Source organism: Austrofundulus limnaeus, unplaced genomic scaffold (assembly GCF_001266775.1).
Source record: "Austrofundulus limnaeus strain Quisiro unplaced genomic scaffold, Austrofundulus_limnaeus-1.0 Scaffold35, whole genome shotgun sequence".
In the NCBI taxonomy this organism is placed as follows: domain Eukaryota; kingdom Metazoa; phylum Chordata; class Actinopteri; order Cyprinodontiformes; family Rivulidae; genus Austrofundulus; species Austrofundulus limnaeus.
The window spans coordinates 1,374,504-1,400,124 of NW_013952437.1; the positions used below are offsets into that span (position 1 = coordinate 1,374,504).

A 25,621-nucleotide genomic window follows, 5' to 3' on the forward strand; every position below is an offset into this window, starting at 1 on the left:
GTGTGTGTGTGTGTGTGTGTGTGTGTGTGTGTGTGTGTGTGTATGTATGTGTGTGTGTGTGTGTGCGTGCGTGCGCGTGTGCGTTAGTCGACTCGCTACCAAAATATCCTATAAACTAGTGAATCGATCTGAATGAAACTCTCAGGAACTAGATGTGCTGTAGCTGTTGAGCTTACGTATGATGTGGTAGTAGCTGAAAGTCATCCACATCACTACTCTGTGAGTGACATCTTGTGATATTGCACAAGATGTGCATAACTTTATTTTCAAGCCTTGATCTGCAGGTTCAGAGAATGTGGTTTTTCTTTGTGGTTAAGAAATTTAAAAAAAGGTCTCCATATTTGATCTAACCATGATTTAAATTCCTCCTGTCATTTGGCTACGTCTAACGTGTAGCCCTTTGCCATTCTGGTTGTTGCAGATTGGTCACAGAAATGTGATGAAACAATTTCTGTAATGAAACGACTTAAAGGCTTCAGCAAAACATGTGGAGCAGCTCCACAATAATCCGTTATTAGAAGCTCTGGCACCCAAGCCATCAGTGATGTGCGATCAAAAATACAACCCCCCCACCAAAAAAACAAAACAAAACAGGCCAGGCTACAAACCTGCTGCTACTGTAATAATCTTGTTGTGAAGGGTAAGCCAGTGGGGCAGTAAGAAATTGTTGCCTCCTTTTGAAGGGCGAAAGGAAATGTTTTGTTGTTTAACGTGAAGGAAAGCTGCCGTTTGGCAAATGTTGGATGAGTGCTCATGCATAATTAACTGGTGGCATGCTTGTTTGCACACAAGGCTGACCATCTTTGGGCATACTTACACTAATGGCCCCCCCTGAAAGAGGAAGGGTAAATCACAGATTATTTTTTCGGATGTAAAGATTGTGTTGATGCAATTTTTGTAATTGTCCTGGTGGGCAAAATGTGTTTTTATTTAATCACAACAATCAGCCTAAACTGCTCAGAGATTTTATATAAAAATACACTTAATGAAAAGAAGACATTTTATTAAAGGGCTTATTGTCTTGTAAACAAAAGTTTACGTGTTTACAAGTTTTTTCTTAGAATAACAGCAAAGTTAGTTGCAGTTTGTTAGCTGATCATTTGGTCCGTCATCAAAAAAGCCCAACATACATTTTAGTASTCGAAGCAACATTTTCTGTGCAAATCAAAGCAAACAGGTTTAAATTAGACCAATCACAGCCTCACGAGRCTGCTGAAAATATAAGGTTCAGTATTACTTGAGCTAATACATATTGCTTAATTCAACTGTCACAACTTGCAGCATGCGCTAAATCTATATATTTTCAGCTACTACCACACTAAACTTTAGCTCAATTTTTGTAATTTTAATGGGGAGTGGTGGGTATTATTATGCAAAATGAGCTTTCTTGGGCTTTATATTATGTTATGATGTCATTCCATCGTCAAAAACATACCCAGAATGTTGCTTTGACTCATTCATGTAAGTTTGAGAAATCCCCGATTCTCCTGTGGTAGCCACGTGGAGCTGCCTAAATGCTTGCTTATACAAAGCTCCGCCTCTTTACACAAAGCACCTCCCTGAGCTCCCACCTCACAGAGCACCCCTCCCCACACAGCTCCACCAGGCTAGCAAAATGTGTCTTAAGGATGGTGGATGTTTGTGGTTTCATTGCAAAACATAGCTTCATGATGATCTATATTTATAGTTTCTTTGCAAAATGTAGCTTAACATTGATGTATACATGAATGAGAGGATGACTGGGAGATACTGTATGTATTACCAAGCTGAAACATATTGTAAGAGCCTCCGTACTCACTCAGATTCTTCAGTAAACATTTTAAGTAAGATTCAACTGTGTCCCGTGTTGCCATTTTCAAAACTGATATTTTAAAATGTTGCTTGTGTTTTGACCATAAAATGCTCCTATGAAAGGTTGTAAATGGCATGAAGCGTTGTTGTGAAGATAAGCTGAAGGAGGAGTGTCAGTAACGGTAGGAGGTTCTTAAAGAGACAGAGGCCAATTTTGAGATGTTTGGATAGGCTTTAATGCAAAGTCACATTTCTTTATTAATATTTACAGCATTTTCATAATAAATGAAGGAATACAATTTAAGTATGTGCCTGGAAAATATATAATACTTATAGCCATTTTTACTTTAGCTAATATTGATTAGTTATGCCAGTATTTCCTAAATTTAATCTATTAATATGTATCAAAAAATACTTGCTGTAAGTTCAATTAAAATCAGTCCAGTATTTCATGAGATACTATACTTTGCCAATATTACTGACAAATAGTACATGTCCAAAAAGCTAAACAGACACATTTCACCTTTGCTTTCACCAGTGTGTGTGATTAAAAACAAAGCTTAAAGTGAAATTGTTTAAATAAATTGTGAACTATATAAACACGTTTGTATAATTTGTTTTCCCAAAACAAATAATATTTAATTTAATTTAAAATTTTTAATAAAACCGTGAGGCTCTAAAGGGAATCAGCTGGCACTTAGCCTCCACAGTTTTTATTTCTCTTGGCAAAGAAAATCAGGAGTTTGTGGCCTTTTTGTTTTCATGTTCAAATTAGGTCAAGCAAGATAACAGCTTTGTAATGCTCAGTGACACTGGTGTGTGTGGAGCAGACCTGTCCATATGGGATACTATTCTCACATATACGTAACCATTTGTGTTTGTTAAAGTGAGAACCTGCAGTAAAAAGAAAGGACTAAATGAAAAGATAAACAGAAAATCCTCATGTAAACGCAAACAGATGAGGTTTGTACAGTTTAAAGAAAACAAAACCATATAGATAAAATTAAAAAAAAAGCTTAAGGCTCTGTCACACCAAAAAAGTTTAATATTTGATATAATTGTTAGCATTACAGTATACTGWATAGGTTCAAAAGAGAAGTAGTAGATTTTTTAAATATTCCATCTTTAGCAGACATCTTTGCTGTTGGACAAACGTTTCATAAGTTGTCTAAAACATTATAGTGTGAAAAYGCATTAAGCGAGATGTTTGCACGCCTCTTTCTAATTATTTACAGAGATGAAATGATTCAGTCTGATAGCAGATAAATATGCATTAATGATTAATGCRATTAATAGTTAATCAGTTCTACTGTCGATACACATTCAGTGATTACTTTCTGAGCGTTTCCTCAAAATCTTTCTGCCGGTTCACAAGATATTTTGCTAAAAGACAAATACAGACAAAACAGTCACCTTCTTTTTGCTTTCAGCATTGTCTAATAAACAAATACACGTACATTTTTGTTCACTGCATGATTTCAAATCCTTTCTGTGTCAACTACGCTTCTCTTCTCAACAAAGGGTGTGCACCTTCCTGTCTCTCCCCTAATTTTTTTTGATGAAAATCAGACCCATTAGAGCAAAATTATGTTTGAACTGGGGCACGTGGTAAGACAAAAGACYGTGGCAGCAAATGGAGAGCATGAGTAAGTCACGGAAATCATTTGCATTTTTATGTAAGGTCTCTTTAAATGGTGTTGTGCCTGAAATGAGGCGTCCTTCAACAATCGCAACAAGTCGAAGTTGAGCTTTTTAGTTAACAATGAAACATGCCAGTCAGGATGTGAAAGGCGCCGCGTGAATAACGCGCTCCTCTCCTGTTTAGCAGCTGATTCTAAACCGTGTTCTGTGTTCATGCGGACAGGGAAAGGTGCTCGTTGACGACACAGATATGGAAGTGGATTCAGAAAAGGGGTGACAGCTGAAAAGCAGCAGGTGAAATTACCCCCTCACCAGCAAATCTGTGCAGCCTTGTGAAACGCGGATCATGGCTTCACAAATTACACGTCTTTCATTCATTCAGAGCAAGAAGGGGAAGCTTGGAGTTTAGCCGCAACAATGACATTTTCCTGAAGGTTTGATCAAACGGATGCTGGATCAAACTGGGCTTTGTCTGGCCATTTTAATCCACTACTTTGGCCTGATTTTCTGTGGGCAAACATTAAATCACCATAATCTTCTGAGTGAAATACAGAAAAGGATGGGCGATGTTGTTTAAGGAATTACTCTAAYTGTAATACGTTTCACAAAGTGATGCTCCTCTCTTTTTATTTTCAGTACAATACTTGCCTTATTTACAGTATTTGTCCTCATAGAGCCTTTCTATCCTTATCTGCTGCTCAAAGAGGCAACATGAATAAGAGTTGACCATTTTTACTTAAATAGTTTTATTTTGTTTATGAAAAGCTGTAAGTTACTTTTAAACTCCTTATGTAGATTACTTAGTCAAAGGGATACGTAGTTCTGATCTTTTGAATTTAAAGTCTGTGCAAATGTTGTGAACAGTAAATATCCTACCTGTTGCAGATAGCTTTATGACCTGAGTTTGTAACAACAGGGATTTGTTCTCATGAGCTGACGACTAGTCCAAATGGGGTGAGAACTAAGCTGAGTGGTGCTGCTTTAAAACAGCTTTAATCCTAAAAATGTTGTCATGATTTTTACATTTCTGTCAGTTTTGCATTTTGTTGTTATGTAAACAGAGTTTTATGATTATTTCCAAGTGCTAATACTAGCATCAGCTAGTTATAGCTATACTGGTGGAACCTGGGACAGTTCAAGCAGAAATATAATAAAAATCCTGCCAGAATAATTGTACAAAATGAGTTTAATGCAGTGTAAAGGATTCTGAAATAGTATATTTATACATGAACTTCAGTTAGCACATTGATGTGATCAAATTTCAAACTCTCTTTTTTCTAACTTTAATAGTTCAAAACTTAATATACAACAGATAAAACATTAATTGTTTATAATTAGGGCTGCACAATTTAATAAAAATGTATCATTGCACATCAGTGAGCACATCTGTATCACAAAAGACATCTTTGACCGTATTATTATATTTCAGTTACCCTACATTCATGTTCTGCTGCTAATATAATTGGTCAGTCCATTCTTACTAGCCTTGATGCCCACATTTGATTTAGTTAATAGTGACACTGTGAGGACAAAAATGAAAAAATGTGGCTTTATCAAATTTAATATCATAATATCAAACAATAGTATATCACATCACGCATTTTTCTAATATTATTCAGCCCTGTTTATAATCTCCCCACAAAACCTCACTTCAAAATATCTGAATTATTCTTTTGAAATGTAGCAAGTCTAATTTCATTCTGCACAAATAAGCAAATAAGTGAAAATTGCAGAGTGTGTGTAGGAATATATTTAGGGATGCACGATAACTTATTTTGAGAACCGATACCAATAACTGATAATAACCGGTAACATGCCAGGAGATAAGACTAGTCAAAAATGGGTAAGATCATAAAATAAATAAACACCAAAACCAAAAGACACTGCAAATTATACTATTTGAAATAAACTCTTAAACAAATATTTCTTAAAGTATATCAAACAAAACGATTTCTCAAATGGCCATTTTTTAATTAAGGCACATTAATTGTAAAAAAGATCTTTAACACTGATCTCAGATTTAAACAAAAGAGAAAAAGTCATTCCACAAGTTCAAAACAGATAAAGCAGTAACACAAGTTAGGTTCAAAGTACATTTGTTTTTATTATTATTAATATATGATTTAAAACATTTTTCTACCTGAAACAGTGCTTCTGAGAGTGTGAGTACGACTAGGAGTGCACCAAAAAAATCTTTTTATATCAGAATCGTGATTCTCATTTACAAAGATTCAGAATCGATTTAAAATGTTCCAAAATCTATTTTTATAAAAATAAATAAATAAATGAATAAAGCAAATCCAGTGGCTGTCAGCCTCCATTTTGTAACTACACAGGACGTCCTCCTGACGTCATCACACAGCTGCTTCTGGAACAKAAGCATGCACAGAAAGCACCAATGAGGAAACCACAAAACTGGAGGAAAGAGAGATTCTACTGACCCTGTCTTCACTGAATGTAAAGATTTGGGCTCATTTTGTTTTTTAATGAATGAGTCTGAGTTTGACATGAGCAAGGTGTGCAAGATTGGCAAAATGACGATGAAGCACTTTGGGAACACGACGAATGGACTCACATTATCAGTTTTGAATGAAAAATGTATTTTGAATCGAATTGTGGCCTCAAAAATCAGAATCAAATTGAATTGCAAGAAAATAAAAGTTTCCCACCTCTACTTACAACCGCATCATGTTTACAGGAAGACACACAGAGAGGTAGTGGCTTTTCAGCATGATAAACTGCAGCTAACAAGGAGATAAAAGCTTCRGTCTTTAGYGASGGTGAAYGGCTGGTTGTCATCATTTCCATCGTTAAAGTGATTGAGATCTGCGTCCTCTCTGGCAATTTGTTTGGATTTGTCCTAAGACTCAGCAATGATTTAAGTCCCGATGAGTTCTTGAACGCCAGCTTGTTGTTGTTAGCATTTTAGCAGAACAGACTTTGTGCTGCATTCAGGAGATAATGGACATTACATGTTCTCAAATTGGGAGTAGTTGTTCCGACCTTTTATGTTTATAATTATAAAGTTTGTGTGTAACATACTGTACATGGTTAAAATAATATTAATAATTTTTAAAATGATTGGCTGTTTTTCAGCACAGAGTGTTYAAATTATTTTTCTAGTTAGAAAGTTGTTTTTTCTGATGCAACTTGAATGTAGCTCGGGTCATGCCAAATAGGAAGTGGCTTGACCAAAAAAGGGTAAAGATAAACACACCACCGCACTGGCAAACGTAAATATATTGTCGGTTCTGTTTGTTATGATATCGGACCGATAAGTATGACGTCATCATTCCCTGATATCGGGCCGATAACCATCGTGCACCCCTAAATATATTTCACAAGCATGGACCACGCCACAAAGATATGATTTAACAGTTTATTGTAGGGCGGGGAGGAAGGGAAGAAGGGAGGAAGGGAAGAAGGGAGGAAGGGATGGAGGAGTTTGCTCGGTCATCTGGGGAGAATGCTGGAGTGCTTGAGAAGACTCAGCGTGGGGGTATGGTCTTCGGGAAAATGAACTCCTCATGTAATTTTCCTGAGCCCACATTGGACCCCCCAGACGGAACCTGTAGCGAAAGGAAGAAAAACATGCTTATGAGATCAAGGGAAATGAGGATGGGATGATGATGAAGGGATAGAAGGAGAAGAGCTGATGGGATGAAGAGGGATGAGGTGAAGAAGGAGGGAGGGTGAGGGAGGGAGGGGTTGACGAAAATGTAACAGACTGAGAGGAAAGGGTGAGCAGAGATTAAATTGGCTGGTAGGATAATTAGGAGGTGTGTATTTGGTCGTGGTCCTGCTCCCGAACCTAAGTTAACATATTAACTTCATTTCATGTAAACAAGTAAAGCAAAGACTGGAATCTGAAATGTTCGTGTAACGGCTCTGAGAAACGCCTCAGTTTTGTGAGGAGCGCCACTCTTGGGAAGAGAAGCAGATTTGTTAGGTTGAGAACAGTCGTTATGTCCTCACACTGTCTTCAGTGATTGAGAGAGATAGAGCTTCGGTGTCATATGATTTCTTGCTATATTGATGCATAAGATACAGTGTAATTACTGCTGCACATTACTCATACACAGAAAATGCAAAATAAAATCTGCGTTGTAAAATAAAAGACTTTGAAAACACAAATTTTGAAGCAGCACTGCAATCATGAGTGCTTATTATTATTTCCTGTAATAATTAAACTTGTCACTGAGGAAATTATTGTTATGGGATTGATTAAAGTGTAAAATCTGTTGATCAGGGGTCTGCAAATGTGGCTCTGCTGGTGAACTCAGTTTTTAACAAAAAAAGAAAAATAGTAAACATAGATTAGAGACAAAAATTAAGTACATAMATCAAGTGCCAAGCAGATTTTGTAACTCCATACAAAGATTATTTAGTAGGAAAGTCAATTAAAAGGACTCTTTAAAACATAAAGGTCAGGGAGCCTGGCTGTTGGGATCAGGAAACTGTATTAGTTCAGGTTAATTTGGGCCAAAGAGGAGCTTAAATTAAGCTGAAATACCAGAGACATTAAAGCACMAGATGTGTTTTTCCCCATTAATAGGGTCACTTAATGTACCATTTCAAGAAAAGCTTAAAAAAAAAACTTAAAATGGCCAAAAAGTAAAATAAAAAGTGAATTCAAGCTAACCCTAACTAAAGCATTACCACAGGTAGATTTTTCTGAACTGAATTGTTGGGATGACCATAAGTCAAAGTAATCTTTGAAAATTTCTGCTGTTTCCTGAGTTCCACCTGTGTTACGTTGATCAATAAAATCAGGGATCTCTTCTCGTTCATCCAATGATCCCACAGCTTGGCTATTGCAAGTAAAAGCCTTAAAAAAGATCAAGTAATTACCCAATCCTCTTCCTCATTTGACTTTAATCATATTGAGTAGTTGCAGGCTCTTATCCAAAGCGAGATTTACAGTGAGGGAAAGAAATACTTCTCTTAGAACAACACTTTAGAGGTATTTGTTGCAGATTCAACAGAAGGTAATGATGAAAAGATCAACAAACATTGCAGTTACTGAACGTTATTTTGTATCGTTACATTTTCCTAAATATTAAATCCTGACTTATAGGAGTGGTGGAAGTTTTATCTACTGTAAAGGATAAAAAATGATCTTTGTTGTCTTATAACATTTCAGCAGACAGCTTTCTATTGTCATTTAGAGCTCTAGACTGTGCAAAATGTGTAATTTTATGGAACACTGAGGCAAAAAAMCGGCAGGACAAAGAGGAAAGAGACTGTGAAGGAGATTTGTTGTGGTGATTTTCCACATTAAAGACAGGAGAGCCAGGGCTGGGCCATTAGAGCAAATCCTCTCTGCCTCTCACTCTGACGGCTCTCACTGAGGCAGAAAGAWCACAGAGAGCGGCGGCGAGGCGGCGTGTCAGGTAGATGCTCAACCTGAGCCTCCCATCCCGGGTGTCACATGTTCATGTCACAACTCCTTCCAACAGTGTCAYCATACCTTCTTCAGACACGTTATACACTCCTTTTAATTCAGGAGCGCAGCTTTTGATGCCCAGATGTCAATAAATGGTAAATAATGACTCAGAAATATGGACAAAGGCAAAGAAAAAAAWTTTTTAGTTCTCGGTGGCACAAAATCTCGCTAAAAGTGGTTGTCAGGACCCCTTTGTGGGTSWTGAAACATCAAGTGAGGGTCCAGATGWTTTTCAGACATCAACTTAATTGCAAATAAATTGTAAATGGATCATYGWCACCAGCATAAKTGCCAAAATAAATAAATAAATAATAAAAKTATGGTTATTAGATTTGCTTATATTGTCATTATGCCCATGTTTAGCTACATAAACCAGTAATATCTGGGATAACAAGTTTCTGCAACAGTTATTTTTTAAGCCGGGATAGAAGCTTGAACACCACTGTTCTAAACCAACTATCCTCTAACATCAAACGAAGAAGGAGCTTTTGYCCAAATGCCATTTTTTCCCATCCTTAATAGAGTTTTACAAACTTTTAGAATCATAAACTCTTCTGGCAACTCTTTTGGTGGCTCAGTGCCTCCGAGACATTTTTATCTTTGAAGTTTGTAAGAAACAGACACTGTAGCTGGGGGCAAAAAGTTCAGCGTTCATATCATGCAAAAAGACATCCTATTACAGTTAAACACTACTTAACCTTCACACTCAGTATGTGCCACCAGTTTTACATTATAACTCTACTATTGTAAATAGATCATTAAATCCTTTAAATAAAAAAAGGATTTATTTGAAATATTCTGACATGTGCCGTCTGTTTGAATGTCTTTACAACATATCCGGCCTGCTGGATGAGTGCACACAGTGAAAACTTTAACACCAACTGAGCGTTAACAGAGATGATCACCTTCAAAAGTGAAGTGATGTGGAAGAGAAAATGAAAGAAGCAGACCAGAGAGGAAGTGATTTGTGATAGAAGGTTGGAGTGTTGATGAGAGCAACGTGCGAATAATGGAAACACCGACCCACAGTCAGTGTTGAAGCTATCTGAATGTATAAAATCCTGCATTTGCATCACTGATGTTGCTTTTATTTAATGCATAGTGAAGACAGGGATATAATGTGGCTGCAGCAGCTCGGTGGTCAGTGCTGCAACATTTGAATCGTGAAGCTGCAGGTTCAAGCTCATGTTGCATCTGGTGTGAAACAGTTGCCAAATCTTTCATGTGAAATTTGCTTGCTGTGGTAACCTCTGAGGAAGGAAATAGTCAAAAGAACAAAGAAAATCATTCATGAAGCTCCTAATTGCCTGTTTTTTTGGATTTGAAGATATCTGTGTATGAGATATTTGAATAATCTTTATTTGCTGACAAAATAATCRTTTGATTCATCTTTTAATTAGCTGCCTAATCACTTATTATTTAGCTCCCCGAGATTCTTTGAGCACAACGAGATGTCTTCATMTAGCTTTTCTGTGTGTATTCTCAGATTTACAGGTACATTTGATCAATTTGACTCATTTAGTAATTGATTCAGCTTTCCTTTCTCGTTTCCCTCCTTTCCTCACTTTATCCAGTCTGATAAAGAAGACCACATTTCTTGCCCTGAATTAGAAAAAAGGATCAATTTCCTGTCGCAGAATGACACAAGACTAAAGATGAAGAGCTGTTCTGCTGAAAATATATACTCAGTGCTCGAAATGAGCCACTAGCTGAGCCCTGCAGTGAGAGCTGTTTTTTAGTATTTTCACTCATTGTCACACTAGTTGCAGCTCTGATGATCTCATGTGTTTGTCTTTGACTCGTGTTCAGATTTTCTATTCTGTTAAAAAAATTATATATATATATATATATATATATATTACTGAGACAGAACCCACAACAACACAAACGTTTTGACGAGTGCTGATTGAGGTTTTGAAACCTGAAGTAATGCCCACGGCAAAGGTCAAATGGGTTGAAGAGGAGCAAAATGGAAAACAAAGGATGAGGAAGTTTTTACCAGTTCTTCTGTTGATCATTACGGGTGCTGCGAGCTCAGTGAGAAGTAAAACAGGCATGTTTTGAGCTGTAAAGAGGGCACAAAGGAAATATTGAGAATGCAGTTTCCCTGAGATATGTTAGACTGTAGCTTATACGAGTGTCAGACTGCATGGGCAGACAGAAAACTGCCGACAGCTGTAAAAGTCAAGGGGGGAGGAATTGCAGTGCTTGTTGAAAATAAATGACGTGGTCCGGGATGTGTAATAACCCTGAATGCTACTGAGGAGCATCTATGCACCCCAGATATTAAGCTCTTAGTTGTTAGTTTCAGTCTATTTTGTCCACCAGGACGTATAATCTGCTCAGACAACACCCATTTCATCTCTGAAGACTTGTTCTGCTGCAATATAATTTCCTTTGAGTGAGTGGTGTTCGGTTCARACATAACTTTATCCCCTTGTAAAGATGATTTTATTTAATTGTCGTTAAATAAAATAAATTCTTCATTATGCAGTTATTTGCATAGAACACATAAATCATATAACACTTGTGCATTCACAAACACCATAGTGTGTAGAGCTGAGCCGTCCTAAAATGGAGGCAAGGAGACAGATGAAAAACAAAAACTGACAACCCTAATAAAGAAACCGGCTGCTGAGGCAGCAGTAACAATAACACACTATGGCCGTAGGATTTGACAATGTGAAGAAGAGAGCAGTGTGTGTAAATACTGGAGAAAGTGATTCTAGAGAGAGAGCAGCTGGGCTGATGATCAGACACAGAGAGGATGTGAGTGAAGGACTGAAAAACAGGATGGGGTGAGAGAAACAACGACAGTAGATCCAAGGAGTTGAACTGAAAACATTAGACGCACAACAATGTTTACAAAAATCAAACAACAGAGAAAGGCATGGCTACAAAATGAAACACAGTAAATTTAAATTGGAAAGCCCAGACAAACTGGATCCTCTCAAGGTGTGTTGGGATTTAAAGATCAKTTTGGTGGCCATTGTCAATGTAAAAGTAATAAATGTTAGTGCTTTTCTTTGTTTCTATTTTTTCCACAACTGGCAGCGATCAGCAACAATATTTTGGTAGAAAATTCCTGTTTTCTATTATTTTTTTTACATAATTTACATATATTATTAAACATTTTTTACATATATTATTTTTATATAATTCTTTGCAACAGCAAAAATATATATATATTTACCAAAGTACTAGCCTGGTAAAAACCAGWCCCTGTCCTTCACTTTGCTTCGTACGAGGGTCTGGACTCTGCTATAGAGAAGCGATTCTTGCTGGAGGCGTGGCCTCTGCTGAAGTTTAAAATGATTGGATCGGTGTGCTGCAAGTGCCTGCTCCACTGTAAAGGAGGCTAAGCTAAGAAGCTAACCGGAAATTGCGTGTGCTGTGAACAACCCTACTGAGAGGAGAAATACACCGAGCCGACGAGACGACTGTAAATGAGAGCTGCTGCTTTGTCAGACAAATTTAATTTAATTTGGAAGCCTTATCAACACAGACTGGCTTCATTCACTTCCTCCACTGCCGTATGCTAAACTAACTAGCAGACACTGCGCAGAAAATCAATGTTGTATAAAACTCCGCCTTCTGTTTGCTGATTGGCCCAGGTAAAATAAACTACAAGGTGACACTGCGCAGAAAATCAACGTTCTGTTCCCTGATTAAATGCTCCTGAAGAAGTCCTTGTCTATGGGAGAAATCCCAGACGGAGCAGTGAAGGGAAACTAAACTTTGCACTTAGCTTCAACTCTGTTTTTGATGAAAATAGAAAGTTCTGCTGCCGACATTCTTGCTAACTTGTTAGCGCAGCATGTTGTTGTGATCACRTGAGCGCTGCATGCTGGATTCAAGCGCTGCTGGATAGAAACACTGGAGCAGAGGCAGTGAACTGCTGGAACGGATTGCTAATATCAGAGCGCTTATATCGGACATTTTTTATGCAGGCYGAAAAATCCGATACTCATTTTTTGGCTGAAATCGGACCGATATCCGATTTCAATATCGGATCGGGACACCCCTAATAGTTTGGGACCAAATTTATGCAAACTATCCAGTAGATGTTATTCTGACAATTCCGTGGACTTTGTGGCATTTTATTCGGTGCACAGTAAGTGAAAGAGCACAGCGAGGAAGCGGCTGAGCTGCGTGTCTTCTGGCACTGAGTTGGTGGTGTGATAATGGATGACTGTTATAAGACGAGGCTTTGCTTGATGTGAACACAGTGTTCTCCTGGATATAACAGCAGTGCCACAGTGACAAGTACTGTATGACAATAGTGTGAAGACTGGTTATAAAGAGCCAACGCTCCTCGTTTTCTGCATGTTTGCAGTGCATCAAGCTCCGTACAGCATATACTGTAGTACACCTGACTGTTTACTAACCCAGTGGAGAGATATTTGCCTTTCCTGTTTGTGTTTAAAGCATGAGTCTGGATGAGTACAAAAGCCGGTGCATCTGTATTTGTATAAGGTAGTTTCATGATCACAGTCACTACACAATGTTGGGTTTGCTTGTTTGTTTGTTTGTTTGTTTGTTCGGCAAGTTCTGGCTGCCGGCAAATTTTGTGCAGCTGTCATGCAGGTCTTGTTCTTCTTTTTTCTAGCTATTTACTCAATTGTGGACCTCTGGTGCCATCTGCAACACAAATAAAATGCTCTTTGTCTGATGAGCAGATCTAATGACACCGTGTTTGCTGAACACCAGCAGGTGCAAACAGATTCACACACAATAAAGACTTTTGGCTCATATAACACATAACACACATAGCTCATATATTGACTTTTACGTAACACAAATATATTGTCTGTTTTTATTAAATTCATATTACACCAATGGACATTCTAATTGAGTTTGTACTTTGACATATATTAATATCTTTTTAATAATTCAAATACGACTGTTTAGCARTTCACTCTGCCCATTTCTTTCACAGTTGTTTCCTTTTGGAAAATAGCCTAATTTAACTTAGCCTTTCAGCGTTATATAATTCTGGAAAAAAAGGCTCAAGTGAGTCAGCACAGCAGACTTTACTGCACTGACATGCAGTTGCTTCACTGCACGCTGCATTCAATTAACTAATGGCTCAGTTTGTCACAACACTACAAGGACGGCTGAAAAGGCATCCTCAAAAGTTGATAAAATGTTGATTCAAAACAATGAGGACTTTTGTAATTTATGTATAATAAATAGAAGCTATCTGTTTCTGTAATGCACATCAGATGTATACACACACGTATTAATTGGTGAAAAAAAGTTAAAGCATTTCTTTAGCAGCTGGTTGTAGATAAATATGAATTATTTCAATCTTCAGCATGTTTTTCTATTATTTCATTTTATTCTTTATTTACCTACAAATTTTCTTTTAACATAACTTAGTATATACTTGTTTTTTAAAAAAGTATTTGTTTACTCTTTATATTTGTAGCTTAAAGAGGGGTATTATGCACAATCAACTTCTTTGACCTTTTCATGTTACAATGTCATTCGCTCATCAAAACATACTCAGAGTGCTGCTTTGACTCTTTCATGCATGTTTGAGAAAATCTTGGATCTTGTGGAGTGCCGGTACAAAGCTCCACCTATTTACACAAAGCTCCCCCTTGGAGCTCAGTCTGCAGCCAAACTACGGCCCCATAGGATACCCCTCCCCCCAAACTTTGTTGTGACAATATGTCGAAGTGGGAGTGTCAGAAATGGTAGGAGGTTCTTAAATACACTGAGGCCAATTTCAAGGCATTTTGAAATACATTATTTTTGATATATACAGCACTTTGCAGCAAGTGAAAATGCTTTTTAGCCCTTCAAGCTGAGATTTTTTTCAAGGTCACATTCTAAATGAAGGATTATGGCTCACATTTTAGTAACTCATAAATGTAGGTACTGTTTTAGAAATGTTTTGTCATCATAGAGACCATTTCAAAAAAGCTTTAGTCATGAACCATGGTTCTTACATGAAAAAAAGGTAAGAGAACAAGGCAGGCAAGTAATAAGCACTGTAGAGATTGTTACAACTACATATCATAACCACTGTTATAAGGAAAATCACGGGTTCTTCTGTTCAACGAAATAAACACCCTTTCTGTGTAAGTATGAGGATACACAAATAAGTCAGACTTTAGTCAGGGAATTCAAGTTGATCTGGCCGTAAACATCATTTATTTATAGAATCGAAATAAATCTTTTATGTACAACTTATTGTGAACAATCAAATTTTGTTGAGTTAAAACATCAACAAAAACAGGTATGCGTCCGCGCTAATTAATGCCGATATGACAACTCTAACAAACAGCAGAACTTCAGGTTTAAGGTCTTAAACCAGATGTTTGCAGGTACATTAAACTTAGATGGCAATGTTTAAGTTTAAGAGATGGATAGAAAGGAGGATGTTAGCCCTAACGTTTTAAGTTATTAATATGTGAGAAAGCCAGAACGAACACTTGGGTCTCTCCGACGCTTCAGCCCGAACTCCAGTACGCTTGTCAAAACATTCAGCTTTTACCTGGAGGTGTCTTGACCGTTTAGGAAGTATTCACCCAGGTCAGAAAGAAACTCGGGTCAGGTCCCTTACTTCCAGTAAACAAACTTCCAAAGTTTCAATTTTTCAGCGTCTCTGAAGATCTGCATCAGTTCCGAAGGAGAGAGACAGATCCGATTCGGTCTTCTCTTCAAAATAAAAGCTTCTCATGAGAAGTTTTAAAATACAACTTAATGGAGCTTCAAAGCTGGTTATTTTGGTCACGATTGACGGTATCGTGAGCCTAGGCAAAGGATTTGCTCATTAGCGCTAGAGTCAGATCTGATTGCCAAATGCTGATTTTTCCTGAGGAGGAAAAATCAGCTTCTCTTCGTTGGACGAAGATGGTGTCTTCTGTCTGTCGAGAGCTCTGTCCCAGGGTTAGTAGTTTCTACAGAGAGAAAAACACTAAGGGTTGTGGCCTCGAATTTTGTGTTAGTAACAGGTGGATCAGAAGCTTAGTCTAGGGAGCTGTCTAATAAAATCTGCACCTGCATAAAAAACAAATTTGGACCTTGACAGGATTAATACTGAATGACAAATAGGAGTGAATTATTTAAACTAAAATAAAACTTAAGATATTTGTCTAAGATTCAAGCACAAATACCATATTTCATAATAAAGCATAGTGAACTAAATCACAGTGATCAATTTAGATAAATTGAAAAATAAAACAGAAAAACACAATCATCTTACTGTCAAATAACAGTTACAAAGATTTGTATAAAACAATTAAACATTAGAACAATATTTTTGTGTGTTTTTTCTTTTTCTTAATTATAATGCAAAAAGATTGGTATCATGCTTTTCATTATGTAACTTTGATTTATAAATTGATGATAACTTTTAGTTAAAAGAAAATATAAATCAAAAATGTAAAGAACATTGTTTTGTTTATTATCTTGATTAAAGAAAATAAAATGTCTCTTTTGAGAGAGGTCTTGTGAGACCAGGGTGAAAGACAGGTGGAAATGTTTATTCCCCCTYGGGGTGATCCCTAGAGCACCAAAAACTCCAATTGTGCTAAGCCGAGACCACTGCATCAGCAGGATGAGCCTAAACTAAACTAAAATGTGGAGAGGCAAGGCAAAGTCAACAAACTGATAAAGAGCAAAGGAAACCCTGGGAACATTTACACACAGAAGAGTGATGACAAAAGAAGCTGCAGGTGGGTCGACTGAAAGAAACCTGTTGTGAGTAAAAAGTTAAAGTTAAAACACACGCACGCACGCACGTACACACGCACGCACGCACACGCACACACACACACAATAAATAAACAAAGGGTAGTACTGGGCACCATGTCTTTACAAAAGAACCCCTAAAATATGATTTTGATTACTTACAAAAATCTCTTTATTTGTAGCCACAAGTTTTATCTCCTGCACTAAAATTAGTAACATATTGCTGTTTATATCAGCATGAAAAAGTATGAGATCGATAAGAACTAACCCTGTTGGTTCAGTTCATATGTTTTGAAGTTGTGTTTAATTAAAATTTGGCGAAGATTTCTAGCCAATATTATTGCAGCCTGGAACAGAGAAAACATGAAGGACTGGCGTGTTGAAACCTGGGCATTTTGGCTGCGAACTTCAACACCCAGAATCCACAGAGACTTTGAACCGCAATGAAATTACGATACATGTGCAACGCTGCTTTATTGATATGTGAAGGGTGATTAATGTCACTGCCGCCTCCAGTGCAGGCAAATGAATCACTTTGTAACGCTGCAATCTTGATAAGAGCTACAGAGGGGGATCAATAAGAGCGAAGCGGGAAAGTGTGTCTTCAGTCTGCCTATACTGATGAAAATGGAGACTTTTTCCCCCCATCACTCATCAATCAGCTTGGTTACTAATCACCTCAGTTCTCTAATTAGCAATGGAATGAAAAGCACTGAAGGTGAAAGTCATAAATACTTAATGCATGTGAAGTGTGCTTTGTTGGAGAAAGAATTCACCAGGTTTTAGTGCGGCGAGTCTCGGTTTCGGTGCTGCAGAGGAAAAGAGACTTGCTGTGTTGTCACGTAAAGTCAGACTGACCAAAAGAGTCTGTCAGCAGAAGCCAAAGTATTAATAGCTTTGACCTTTTGTAGTAAAAACCTGCAAGTAAAACATAAATACGTTTTGTCAGTGGTAGAATGCCATATCCCGTCTCTGTAATTACTCTGCACCAAACGTGTCAAGTTAAAGTGAAAACTACAGTTAAAGTAGTTACTAATACTAGTTTTCATTGTTGCTTTAATGAAATCCTCATCAGAATTTTTAATTATGACCCCCGCACGCGAAGCGTAAGCAGGAGTCTTATTATTTTCGTACTGTTTAATATGACCCCTGCACGCGTACAACCATAGCACAAAAACGGCTGCACCAATCAACATGAAATTTGGCAGGGCTGTAGATGAGTCTGACCTACACTGCGCCAGCCAACGGTTTTACAATATACCCCTTATTTGAGGAGGGGGCTCCTTTCAAAGTGGGGGTGTCAGGACATGCAAAAATGCTTATAACTCAAAAACTAAAACATAGAAGCTTCAGATTTCTTTTGTTTAGCTCTGATGAAGCTCTATCCATCAGGCCCATCAATCAGTACCCCCCACCCCYGGACCCCCAATTTATCTGAAAAAGGGGTATCTGGACATAGAAAAATGGTTATAGCTCAAAAACTATTAAACACAGGTGCTTCAGATTTCTTTGGTTGTTTAGCTCTGTTGAGGGGCTATCCGTCAGGTCCATCCGGTGCATTTCTGCGTGCGGGGGTCATTATGTTACTGCTATGCGGTATTTAGTTATTATTTTATCATTAGTTGGTATTACTACAAGACATGGTAAAATAAATGGTAGAAAAAAATCTAACTTTCCAAAAGTTTTTAATTTATCAAATTAAATGAGGATGAAAGCAAAAATTTGTCTTAAATTTTTGTTGAAAATATATTTTCTGTCAGTTATTTATTGATTTGTTGATTTATTGTTTAGCTGTAATTACAGCTGCTCATTATTGTGCAATTAAAATCCATTCAGCGTTCTGACCGTGGTTAATAGTGTTTGGTTTGAGCCCTTTAAATAGATGGCTTCTCAAATATTTGGGTTGTTTGTTGAAACTGTCTTGGATTRTGTTTCCCTTAATGTTGCACACATTTATCTTACAATAGTCTGTTTTCTGTAACTGTGTTTCATCACTTTGCAAGATTTAAATAAATGATTTCATTCCGTTTAGAGGGGAAACATTCTGAAATTGTATTTTTATGACAAATGGTAAAGAACTTAATGCATTCTGTACATTRTGTATCATTGATAATTTAAGACATTTGGCTTGAGGTTTTTTTCCTCAGGCTTGTTCTCAGGAATGGACAAGGAAAGAAAAAGATGCACGTTTCCCCTCAGAGCAGACTAATCTGCATACTGCTGATAATATTAACATTTCGTTGCCTCGGGATGTTTCTAAAACAACCCAATCCAATTAAAATCTAGGCATGACCCGTGCTATCTCTTAGCTTTCACATCTAATAGTTACAAAAATGAATCAACCTTAAACTTTAAAGCAGAAATATTAGTATTGATATCCAATGTGGTTGATGTGCTGCTTTATGTTTTGAGTGGAATTTCTCCATTTATGAATTATACATTAACTGGTGTATCATCCCAACAATCACTACACCACAAAAGATGTTAAAAGGTAGAATCAGAAGTGATGTCTTGGTGCAGTGATTTGTGATGCATTGAGTTCCAATCAATACAGTTCTTAAGACCAGCAGTGGAGAGGTCAAGTCATGATTGACCTTTGGTGTGTGCATCCATATTATTTTGCCTTTGTGTTTCTGGCTATATAGACACATAGCAGACATTTTTCTCATTTTGGCCTTCTGTCTTTGCCTTTTAATGTAAAATCCTATAATATATGACCATTATTTTCTGGGTGTTATCACATGGGGGGTTAGGTTAGTGTGATGGACACGCAGATGGTGCTGAGATTGCCTGACAGGCGCATGATATGTGCCGTTGCTTTATCTCACTCCTACACCAAAGTCTGTCACTTGCAGCGTGCTGCTGAATGCACAGGGACACATCGCCAGCAGGTCCTTGTACTTGTTTGATACACTGAACTGTTTAAACTGTAAGATAAAAGACAGTTAGTAGATTAATTGATTTATCAGTTACTGACTTATTGAACGTTAAAAAAAAATCAATCCAAGGACATATAGATCTGAGCAAAGTCCAAAATTGAGACAAATGAAGAATACAAATGAACAAAATACAAATGAACAAAGTGAACCTTATAAGTCAAAGGCAGAATGGTTTATAACTATATACTAAAATCTAGATTCACACAAAATAACAAAATATACAGACACTGACAATAATAGGCAGTTTTGTTTAGCGAGTGGTTTTACCGTCCAGTCCTCACGGGCATGAAAGTCTGAGTACAGCTGAGGCCTGGAGGTGTGCAGTTGGGTGACATTAGGGTGGCATCTCTTTTATTTGTGGATTGTTTCAGCTTCATTGGACCATGATCTAAAATGCCCAGTGGAGTGATTTGAAACTGAGGGTCGTTTCCGTAGGTTGTCCGATTGCTCGGTTCACAACAGMACTGAGAACGTTATCTGGACGGAAGATTTCAGACCCACTGGTGTTTTCAGTCATGAGCTTTGTTAAAGCAGGGTTGAGTGCTTGGTCAGCTTTGATGTGGATTATAAATGAATTCAAGACAAAATAACTGTTTGAATTCTAAGAATCTAAATTCCTTCTTTTGCATACAGCTTTAACTGAAAGAATGAGTTTGGGGATATAATCTGCTGAAACAAGGTTCATGAACCGCACATAGCATTATGGCTCGAGGCACTCAGGGATTTTAGAGGGCCTCATTATTCAAATCCTGGATGATTGCTGTCTAAAATTAAATGCAAAGGTAAATCTTTAGAAAAGGGTGCAGGATAATAGAAGGGCAAGTGTTTGCTGTTCATTCAGAAAGACTTTCTGAGAACGTGAATATCCTGTATTTTTAGGTATTTTAATTAAACATGCTTGTTTTGACTCTTTTTTTTCTGTTTGTCTTTACTCCTAAAGATCACCAAGCAGCAGCTTCAGCAGACCAAGGATCGCTTCCAGGCCTTCCTGAACGGAGACACGCAAATTGTAGCTGATGAGGCATTCATCAATGCCGTGCAGAGTTACTCCGAGGTACTAACACACCGTATAATACACTCACAATTCCATTTTCTTTTGGCTTAATACGTTGAAATAATGACCGTGTTTCGCATTCTTGTTATGTATCTCATTAAAACTTTTGTCTTGAGCCCAATAATGAAAAGTGTGTGTCGATGCATGCGTACTGCATCTTCTTGATTAAATCTGCGCCCGGTTTTAAACCAAGTCTGATAAGTCAAACGGCGCTGCTGAGTTTCTGTGCCACTCCATGTCAGAATGTCTGAATTCAGAGGGCTGTGTGGTAAAATGGTGGTGGAAGCTTTTCACTGCACAGATTATGAGTCAGAGCATGTGGTTGACACAGTCATTTTTTTCTTCTTTCCCCCAGCCTCACTATTCAATCTGTAAAAGTCATTATCGCCATGCATACAGTAAAAAATACCCAGAATTAAATTTGACATGGTAATGAATAAACATTAAATGGAAATGTGTCGTTAAGGAGGTCACATACATGTATTTCTTCTCCCTTTTTTTGTAAGTTAATGACCTCTGYAGATTGTGAAAGCAAAACATAAATCTGTTCATTTTATTTAATGATAATTTGACAGTTTGTCTTTGTAAGGTTGTGTAATTTCAGGATTAAAGCTGAATTCTTCAAAACATTTTTTATAACTGATATAAATCCTGTCCTGTTTATCATCAGAGTCCAATCATACTTAAAGAAAAAGACATTTCGAGGAGAGAGACTGAGTGTGGTTCCTGCTTTAACTTTCCCTTTTGTGCTCTATTACTTTCTACCAGACRCTATAAATATGTGAATAAAATATAAGGAGCAGTGCGTGGTAAAATATGGTTCCTAATAAAAGTTTTAAAGGTAACAAGTCTTACAATACATTTAACTTTTCAGTTTGTTCTTACCCTTAAATGTGTTCTATAGGAGTGAGCAGGAAGCGTTTGCTGCCACAGGCACTCGTATTAAACAACAGCACAGAACATTTGTTAGTTTGTGAAGTACAGGTCTTATATCTGAAGAGCTTCTCTTAACAAGATGCAGAGCCTTCTGCAGGAGGTTCACGCTGCTTTAATGCTTTCTAACATTTTTTTTCCTATTCGCTGGTTGCACTTTAGTAAGAAAACGGCATCATATTAAAATATACAGTATAATTTAGGGTTGAAAATACATCATATTTTACATGTACTTTTACATTTGAAATGTTCATTTCAAATGTGAAAGTACAACAAAAGACACCAGTTGTCCATCTAATCAAGGCTTATTCTTTTATATCCAGCCAAAAAGTATTTTTGCTCTTGTTTTGAGACTGTTAATCTTGTTAGCCTGGAATTTTTTATTTTAAAAAAATCTAACCATTTGTTTCCCTGCACTATTAGATAATTCCAATTAATTTGAAAAGATTCAGTGTATAATGTATTTAAAAAAAATATTTTAGATGGCTAATTTTTTGCAGTGTTCAGTTAGTTTGGCAAACTCAAAAGTTTTTCACAACAATTCTATAGAAAACATTAGTGTGAAAGAAAGTGTTTTAAGTCTTTGCTTGAATTCTGCTGCATTTTAAAGAGAGGAATGCTTTCAAACACCAAGGTCTGCAGAAAATCTAAGAAGATTAGCAAAAACATCCATGTATTTCATTCATAAAACCCTTTTTTTAAACATCGTCTAAAGGAATGCACCCATGTACTTAGATGCTTTTAAAAGCTGCTTCTTTGAAGCCAAAGAACAAAATGTGACTGTCACTGTGACAAATGCTGTCAGCTTGGATGGTTGCTTCACTTGATGCGACGGCAGAATTTTTTTTCCTGACTTTGTTCGTGTTAGCTTGTTTTTTGTTTTGTTTTTTTTAAACAAAGGCATTCTGCCTCCTGCTAAATTGCAGCAACACGCACGTCAGCATGATCATTCTGCACAAAATTTTCCTCAGTTTTGTTTTGCTGAAACATCTCTGCAGCGGATCTTTTTATTTTGTACTACTATGTTTGTTTTTCAAGTTTAGTGAAAAACTATTTTTAAATGTGCAAGAGAAGGGTMATTGAAATTTACATTAATTTGCATGAACGTCAAATAAATACTCATGCAAAAATAGCTTAAAGAATCCAAATCCTAAAATGAAAAAGACAAAAACTGACTTGTAGTGTTTTTTTGCTAGATAACAAAGGAATCATCGTTACAGCYCTTGCACATTCCAACTACCGGCCCATATTTCTCACCACAGGTGTTTCTAAAGAGTGACCGGGTGGCTAAGATGGTCCAGAGCGGCGGCTTCTCAGCCAGCGATTTCAGAGAAGTGTTCAAGAGGCACATTGAGAAGCGYGTCCGAAGTCTGCCGGAGATCGACGGACTGAGCAAGGAGACGGTGCTCAGCTCCTGGATGGCCAAGTTTGACACCATCTACCGTGGCGACGAGGATCCACGAAAGGCTCAGCAAAGGATGACGGCCAGCGCAGCTTCCGAGCTGATCCTCAGCAAGGACCAGCTGTATGAGATGTTTCAGAACATCCTCGGCATCAAGAAGTTTGAACACCAGTTGCTTTATCAAGCCTGTCAGGTGAGTGATTTAACCTGCATGCGACACAGTGTTCTTATCTTTTGATGTGGCATTATGTAAGAAAAAAGATTAGGAACTTAATCTTTTAGGCTACATAAAGGAGAAGCAGAGTTTAATTCTTTCTGGACTGACAAGCTAACAGGCAGTGAGACCAAAGTGGATCGTTGCCAACTTCAAACATCTCAAAAAAAAATATATATATATATATTAAACTGCAAATTTTGCATTATATGGTTATTCCTGCAGATAAATATTGTAATATACCTCCTAGAAGTATCCCAGGATGCACCAGATTTGCTCGATCTAGCTGCTGCTACCACTGCTTGTGCATGCAGATAATAGTATATAAACTTTTTAACTATTCATGCATTCTAAACTGAAAGTGATGTAAAGGCTTTATATAAATACAAACACATGCATCACTATGAAATGTTTGAGATTGGAGTTGTTTTAGGACAGCAGTAATCCACTCCATGACCCTGCTGGAACTAGCGGTTAGCTTGTTAATCCTGTCAAAAGGAATTTTTATTCGCGCCGACCAGAGGCCATTCAGACAGCCAGCTGCAACAGGGGAAGATTGTTTTTCATGAACTTCAAAAAGATCTAAAATACTGCTTTTAAGTGTTAGCTCAATCAATGCACTAGTTTTACCTTTACTCTCCTGTTGAAGTGATTTTTCAGATATTTCCCCTTTGCAATACGTGATTCCAGTTTTCATCTCATATTCAACTCATCCAGTCATACAGCAGTACATCTTGTTTCTTACCTCTGCTAGCATGTAAGCCATGGCATTAAAAAGAGATGCTATAAACTCAAATAAGTATCCTTGAGATACATCCCTTGATACCAGGCCAGTAATACTTTATTGTCAGGGACATATGTTGAGATTGCTGGTAGATAATAGTGGACTCTGGGGTGCTTGTGTCACACATAACTCTCCTTCCCTTGCTGTCTTTACTGCTCTCTTTGGGAATGCTGAAAGCAGCAGTAATGTTATCTTTCTACTGGAGATTGATTAAAAGTCTTACCCTGACAGGGTGTGGAGGAAACCTCTGGCACTTTTACATCTATTTGGCATTTACTGTACCAAGTCTTTGCCCCCTTTGTTTTATTTAGAGCTGATGGGCATGTCTTTGGAATTGTATTTTTGTAAATAACACAGTTAAACAATTTGTCTCAGCTGTCATCTTCCTGTCAGCATCTTCTGATGTATAGATCCAAGCAGATGCCACGAGTTGCTGTTAAACAAATGAGATGGTTCTGTATTGTTTGAATGTCTCAGTTGGCAAAAATCAATATAGGTTCTGTTCTGCATGAGTGTTCATTAGTGTGAACCTTCTAATGCAGAGGTGCAATACATCACCACAGCCCCTCATATCCAGTGTGTATTTTTCCTCCCACTCCTTTGAGGGTGCCTAACCTAGTTTTTCTTTCCTTCTGATTTATGCTGGCTGCAGCTCTGCTAACACAGGTTCACAATCTGCATGTGGAACACAGAACCATTTCTCTGAACGCATTAGGCTCTGAACAGTAGAGCACGGTTAACAACGGCGACTGTATTGCTAATGCTGCAGAAATGTATTTGTAGCTTTGCACTGTAATTGTGTGAGAGAAGTGGAACACATGAACAGACAAAGCAACATGTGCACAGTATAGGATTCACTTCCTTTTGCCCTTTTTTAATTTTTGCTTCAACTGCTTCTCCAGCTTCGTCTGTGTTTGTTGCAGCAATGAATATATCCCAATGTACTTTACATAAGCCATCATCAACCTTCGCATATTGCCCTCTACTCACCAGAGAGAAGACTGAGTAGTTCWCTCAGCATGTTGCAAGACTTTTTGGGCCTGAAATCAAGAGGGCACTGTTTGTAGCTGTTATCTCTCTGAATTTATTTATTTCTACAAGAACATTCTGTTAGTCAAAAGGATATTTTGGTCTATTTTTGTCTCATGTTTGAATAAAACCACCATCGGACATGACTGATATGACTGGTGCAGCCTGTTTCTGTACTTCTGAGGCTCTGAGCCTGCTCCACTCCCTGATGGCTGTCTGCATCATCGAACATAACCAAACACCTGTAAGAACATGTTTGGTGTCAAAATAACCTTGTATTTTATTTATTTTTTGTTTGTTTGCTAGTAGGGGCGTAACAATACATCGATCTATATCGATATATCGATTTGAATGGTTCATGATTCAGTTATTTTGAGGTATAATGAAAATATCGATCTATATCATCATCATAAGCTTGATGGGAATCAATGTCATATGCCCATCTAACACAGTCATTGTGTTAGATGGGCATATGACAGGGCTATTCAACTAAACTGCTCCGAGGGCCACAGTTACTGTAGGCCAACAGCTCAGGGGCCGGACATCCAGCAATTAAAGGCATTATGTAAATAAACTAAGTATTACAATATCTGTTACCTTTGACATAGTTTATTTTGCTGTATTTAATCATAAATACAACATACAGAACCCTATAAAAATATTGATAATCAAACAGTATCACAC

General features: G+C 37.4%; 1 protein-coding gene across 12 annotated transcripts in view; it reads left to right on the plus strand.

Moving 5' to 3' along the window:
* Nucleotides 1-25,621, plus strand: part of cadpsb (Ca2+-dependent activator protein for secretion b) — an 89,097-nt gene that overhangs the window by 3,450 nt on the left and 60,026 nt on the right. For all 12 annotated transcript variants that reach the window (XM_014006182.1, XM_014006189.1, XM_014006190.1 and 9 more), the window contains exons 2-3: nucleotides 20,462-20,575; nucleotides 22,771-23,103. In XM_014006182.1, the coding sequence (XP_013861636.1) occupies nucleotides 20,462-20,575; nucleotides 22,771-23,103 (447 nt within the window). The remainder of the gene's footprint in view (nucleotides 1-20,461; nucleotides 20,576-22,770; nucleotides 23,104-25,621) is intronic.